This window comes from Nannospalax galili, unplaced genomic scaffold (assembly GCF_000622305.1).
Source record: "Nannospalax galili isolate Female #2095 unplaced genomic scaffold, S.galili_v1.0 scaffold299, whole genome shotgun sequence".
NCBI lineage: Eukaryota > Metazoa > Chordata > Mammalia > Rodentia > Spalacidae > Nannospalax > Nannospalax galili.
Window position 1 is genome coordinate 189,032 of NW_008343973.1, and position 6,487 is coordinate 195,518.

A 6,487-nucleotide genomic window follows, 5' to 3' on the forward strand; every position below is an offset into this window, starting at 1 on the left:
CAACAACATAGGGCAGTCACATGTTTGTGTGCTGTCAAGTGTTATGTCTGTACATGGTCAACATGCTATAGTTTCATGTATCTAGCAGCACCAGGGTCAACACACATAGGAGGGATGTGTGATGCTATGATGCTGTGAAGCCTACACATCACTAAGTGATGGGAAATATCTATCCGTTATAATCTTATGGGATTACCACTGCATATGCAGTCCACCATTGGCTGAAATGTCATTTGCTGATACATAGCTGTATGTCCTCAGCTCTCCCATGGATGCAAGGTACTGTGTCTTAGCAGGACCTTGTTCCCTGGTTATCATCATGCTTTGATGGAGCAGACTCCTCTTTGATGTTTAACTAATGAGCCAGAAACACTGCAGAAGCAAAGAAGCTCAGAGGCCATCCCAAGTGAATCGGCTTATCATAGGAGGCTCCAGCTCTTTGATCTGACCCCAGTGAAAATACAAGAGTGCTTCATAAATTGTCATTTGATTTTGGATGGACAATCACAATTGTTCAGTGGTGTGATTTTAAAATGGATGCTGCTGCTGTTTTTATTTTTTAATCCATTTTGTAAAGATCCCAGATCTAATTTTTATCCATTTAACACATGCTTCAAGCATCTGTATATACCATGATAATAAAAAATAATAGATTGTTTATTGCTCCTTTTCCTCAGATAAAAAGGAATTTGATGCTTTTGTATCCTATGCGAAATGCAGCTCTTTTGAAAGTGAGGCTGTCTCTTCTCCGAGTGAGGAACACTTGGCCTTGAAACTGTTTCCTGAAGTTCTGGAAAACAAATATGGTTACAGCTTGTGTTTGCTTGAAAGAGATGTGCCCCCAGGAGGAGGTAGGTCTTGTCTGTCAAGAAACGAGTGTAGAGCACACAGAACGCCCCACTGCAACTCTGCTTTCCTATCATACATTCTGTTGGGATTTATATCATCTGGGGGTTGTATGAGCTTAGATCATCTTGGGAAAAACACAGAAAAAAAAGTGTGTTCCACAGACATACTCTGTCATTTTAAAAATGTATTTTCTGAAGAGAAGTAAATACTAGAGAGCCCTGCTGAAGTCAACCAGGTTATGGGTGCTTTTCCTGGATCCTTCACAGGAAGTAATCTCTGTCATCTCAAACAGGCAGCCTTTCTGACTTCTAGAAATCTGCTCTTCAAACTCTCAGTAAGGGGCAGCAGGCCTCTTAACTGTCAGTCACCCTTAACTGTCAGGTGTCAGGGCCTGAACTGACTGGTTGACCTCTTCCGCCTTAGAGCTCTCTAACAGTAGCCTGGGATCTATCATGTCCCTTGGCCATGTTCCAGGAGGCTTTGCTCCCTAGGAAATGGTGATTCAGGGAAGCAGCCTTTGACAGGTTCTAGGTGCTAGGGTGTATTCACCAGTCCAGAGTGCTGACAGCAAACGTGGCAGAGGGAACCTGTCCCCTTTTCTTTTGGCCTCATTTGTTCATGAGAAGGAATACCCTGAGCATCTCGGGGAGGTTCAAGGTGGCTGAGACTCAAACTTCAATGACTTCAAATGAAAAATCATTAAATTATTTGTTTGCAGTGTATGCAGATGACATTGTGAACATCATTAAGACCAGCAGAAGAGGAGTATTTATCCTGAGTCCCAACTATGTCAATGGACCCCATGTCTTTGAACTACAAGCGGCAGTGAACCTCGCTTTGGCTGATCAAACACTGAAGCTAATTTTAATTAAATTCTGTGATTTCCAGGAGCCAGAATCTCTACCTCTTCTTGTCAGGAAAGCTCTCAGGGTTCTTCCTACAGTCACTTGGAAAGGCTTAAAATCAGTTCGTCCCAGTTCCAGGTTCTGGACCCAAATGTGTTACCATATGCCCATAAAAAACTCTAGTAGATTCATGTGGAATCAGCTTAGAATTTTCCCAAGGAATTGTTTCCACTGGAAAGGACCAAGTGAACCTGAAACCACTGGGAGGAGCTCCCAGCTCAGGGAATGGCAAGAGAACCAGGAGGAGCCCCTTCCTCTCCAGCCCCCAAGAGAATGGTGCTGATGGGCAGAGCTCGCTGCCTGGATCAGGCTGATAGAAAACCAAGTCTTCCTTTTCTTAGCACTGAGCACACTTGACAGGCACTGGAACAAGACTGAGGCTGTGGTTTAAATTCTGGTGTTCTGGACTGGACAGAGGGAGAGTGATTGTCCAGACCTCTGTGTGCACGCATTTAGCACCCAAGACCCTGAGTGCTTCCAGATATGCTAGCAGAATGAGCAGAGACGGTTACTTCTGCTTCGTGGTTTTGGACTGTGTCTACCATACCTGCCTGTCCATTGTACACTGTAAATATGAATCCATGCATATGCTTTCAAATGAGTATATATGAGTGTTTTAACTCTGTGTAAAGCGTGTGGGTAAAGAAGACAATTATTACTCCTTGTCCATTCAGCAACTCTATAGTTTTTATAATTAATTAATTAATTTAATTTTTTAATGTGTATGAGTATTTTGCCTGTATGTATGAAAGTGTACCCATGAATACAATGCCTATGGAAGCCAGAAGAGGGCATTGGACCCCCTGGAACTGGAGTTACAGATAGTCCTAAGCCACCATGTAAGTCCTGGAAACTGATCCCAGGTCCTCTGCAAGAACAGCCAGTGCTGTTAACCACTAAGCCTTCTCTCTAACCCCCATTCATCCAATCTAAAGGACAGAAAGTAAGAATAAAAGCTGAAAATAACAGTGAGAAATGACCCCTTTGAACTGCACGTTTCTAGACTTGCAACAAGATAATGTGCCATGGAATCTATTGTTAGCAGAAGATATCACAAGTCAGTAATGCATTTAGTACCCTACCACATGTTCCATCTTAGCAACACAATACACTGTAGAATGAATGTTGGCTGTTCTGCTCATGACTGTGGGGCTGATTGGGAGCTGTGCTTGCTGCCCTGCCCAGCAATGTAAGAAAGAGTCATATCACAAATGACTAGCTCCAGAAAAGATCCAAGTTCAAAATTCACAGTGTTTTTCTACTGAATGCAGTATCATAAAATCAAAAGTTGAAGTCAAGCTGTCCTAACTGAGGGCCTGAACATAGAGGAAGCAACTCCCAACTCCCTCCTTTGAGTCTGTGCAGGATATAGACTTAAAAAAAGAGAGTAGAACTAATTTCTCTCTTTGACTCTTGGCCAGAGACCTTTATGCTGAGGTTAATGTATATTGTCTTACCCTGAGGGTCTGGAAGAAGACCAATTAGGCCCAAATCATTAGGCCAAGTAGGAGACAAGGAAAAGACTAGCCGTGTCCTACAAACTGGAAAGGCAGTAATAGCCATGCTGAGAGTCTGGGGCATAATTGCGTACACTGGATAGAAACCAACAAGCCTGTAACAGAAATGGGGCTCGGCTCCAAGCCAGTTGCCTGTTGAGGCTGAGACATTCTGTGCACCCTGACCTAGTTAGTGGTCTTGGTTTGGGGATGATAAGCTGAAGGGGTGGGTTGTTGTCCTGATTGACAAGGCTAATTTGATTCTACTAAGTTGGTTTCTTTACAAGCAGTTCAACCTGGAAGTAAAATAGTATTTTATTATTATGTGGGTGCATAGAACCTTCATGCACTGTCTTTCCTGATGGAATGGGATAACTCATCATTCATGGAATAAATGAAAGCACTGCATAGACTGATTCACATGTCATGTGTCACATCCACTGGACTAAGTGAGATCCAAGTGGGCAGGTCATTGTCATCTGGTCACTTGATGCCGGTGTGAACTGCTCTTCTGATCTTTCTTTGCAGAGGAACCCACATCATAAAAACCACTGCGGCTTTGGCACTAAGGGACATCCTTGTTGGAAACTTCAGTGATACAGTTAAAGCAGAGCTAAAGGGTATAAATTATGCCTGCAGGAAGTTTCTTGTGGTAAGAATCATTGTGGGATCACAGTGGGGAGGAACCCACACTGCCATTGGGCCATTGTGCCTTGACAACAGCCAGGAGTCCTGCTTCCTGCCAGTTCTCTCAGAGATCTTAGACTTAGAAACTTCTTTTAGCCAGTGCAACCAGGCTTATCTTGGTTCAGGATAATTGAACTCCCAAGAATTCTACCTTTACAGAAAGAAAACATATATAAAAACATATATAAAAACATATATACCCTCTTTCCTGTAAGTGGGTACAATGAAGATACAAATTTTCATTTAGGAAAAAAATTGTATTTGCTACATGAAAATCAACCAAAACAAAGACAATAACAACAACAAAAAAATTTCTATGTATAGTAGACCTTAATGGAACAACTGGGCTCAATGGAATACAATCAGAAAAAGAGTATTATTTCCTCACTGCTCCTTCTAGGTAAGATGACCATGGATTCTGGCTCCTATTGTGTACCTGTTTTCCAACTACAATTGTAACAATGCTGTATCTCACTGTAAAGAAGCATCCCAGTTTGAATGCAGCCACAGCACCTTCAGCATGTACTGCAGATCACTCCTTATCATCTTTGCGTGGCTTCTCAGAAAGTCCTCAGAGCCTTCCTGATCTCTTGGATTCTGATGTAACATAAACATCCGTGTTATTGTCCGGTTGTCATTTCGAGTAAGGTAAAGTAAACACATACCACCCTTCATCATTGTAGCTATAAAACCTGGAAACACACATAGAACAATCGATTTGAGGGCTGACAAGATGGTTCAGTGGGTAAAAGCACTTCACACCTAAGCTTAATAGTGTGTTGATTCCCAGAACCCATGTAAAGATTGAAAGAACCAACTCCCCAAAGTTGTCCTCTGCCTTCCACATGTATGCCCCCCCCCACACACACACACCTCTCACACACACAATAATAATAAACATAATTAAATTTTAAAAAGAAAAATAAATTGAAGGACCTTGAAAAGCAAATAGAAACAAGCAGGTTAGAGAAGACAAGAATTCAAAGTGTAAAGTTTACTAATTATCTTTTATATCCCTTGACTTAGACTTTTTATAATCTTGTAAGTGGATATGAGTAATCATGGAAAAAAGTTGTAGGACAAGCCGCCCAAGTCTGGCTTAAAGACTAGGAAAGGGTTTCCTGGATTTTCTTTCTCCTGATTTTCTCCTCCCTACCCTGGGTCATTTACTGCCCAGACTTTAGACAATCCTGTGGCTGAAGCAGTGGCCTTAACAAGAGTGCCACGAGAGACACTTGGGAGCCTGTATCTCCAAGGAAGGAGAATTCCTCACTTTGGTATAAGGGGTTGTGGTCCTGATAGAGTGCATTAAACTATCAATTTTTTTTCTCTGTGTCTTTACAGTTTGTCTGTTTGGGTGGAAGTAGTTTTGAGATGTGCATGAATGATGGGTTAATAAAGCCCTAGTCCTGGCCAGAGAACAGCAAACGGGAGGTGAGGTAACCCGTGCAACCCGAAAATACTATGGGGTTATAAACAGAAGCTCAGAAAAATGAACCCACAAAATTGTTTATCCTTCCCAAGCTAATCACCAAGCTGAATCTGATGCTAAATGGAATATTGTAAGCTTCGAGAACAGAGCTACAAGATAGATCACATCTTCACTTCCAGACGGACCTCTGGAAAAGAGTACGGATGGGGCGAGCTCAAACAGTGAAAAAGCTCAAACACTGCAGCCATGGGGTGGCTAAAGTTTTTGGCCTTTCTCCAGCCAGGTCAATTGCCTATTAAAACAACAGAAAAAAGACTCAGAGATGCAGAACATAGCATTAGCATTGGAAATAGTATATTGAAGATAAAAACAATTATGAGGAATGGGGAAATCACTCAGTGGATAAAGTGTTTGCTACATAATGATGAGGACCAGAGTTTGGATCGCTAGAACCCTAATAAAAGCTAGGCAAGTCATTCTAGAACTCTGGAGACAGAGACAAGGGATCCACAGCACCCGTTGGCTAGCTAGACTGACTGGGATCCACAAACTCTAGGTTGAGTGGGAGACCTTGCCTCAATAAACAGAAAAGCGGATAATAACAGGGAAAGACACTCTCTGTCAACTTCAGGCATGCACACACATACATGTGCATCCACACACAGTGTACTTACTTAATGTGAATGTGCATACACACATGCACACACATACTGCATACCCATATGTTAAAAAGAAAAATATGGTATTTTATGGTAGAATTTTCAATGTAGGTAGATATAATATTTAACTGCAACATAAACGAGCAAGGTCAGGAAGGCCTATCTAGAAATAAGGAATGTACACGTCACTTGAATTGTCCTAGTGGGACAACCACTAGGAGAAATGTAAATATCCAAGTCTTGCTAAAACATAACATGTGATAGAGTACTATTCAATTCTTAAAAAGAAGGAATTTCTGCACTGTGTTGTGACATGGGTGGACCTGGAGAAACTCTGTTAGATAAAAACTCAAGCACAGAGAGATAAACACTGAATGTCCAAATAACCTAGAAAAAGAGAAAAGGAAAAAGAAGACAAACAAAACCTGAGAAAATAAACATAAATATGGCAATGAAAGT

The 6,487-nt window shown here is 41.7% G+C and overlaps 1 protein-coding gene across 2 annotated transcripts in view; it reads left to right on the forward strand.

Annotated features, from left to right (window-relative positions):
- Positions 1-2,510, forward strand: part of Il18rap (interleukin 18 receptor accessory protein) — a 42,994-nt gene extending 40,484 nt beyond the window's left edge. For both annotated transcript variants that reach the window (XM_029567019.1, XM_008840313.3), the window contains 2 exons: positions 678-851; positions 1,568-2,510. In XM_029567019.1, coding sequence (XP_029422879.1) covers positions 678-851; positions 1,568-2,037 — 644 coding nt within the window. In that variant the 3' untranslated portion in view covers positions 2,038-2,510. The remainder of the gene's footprint in view (positions 1-677; positions 852-1,567) is intronic.
- Positions 2,511-6,487: the final 3,977 nt, after the last annotated feature.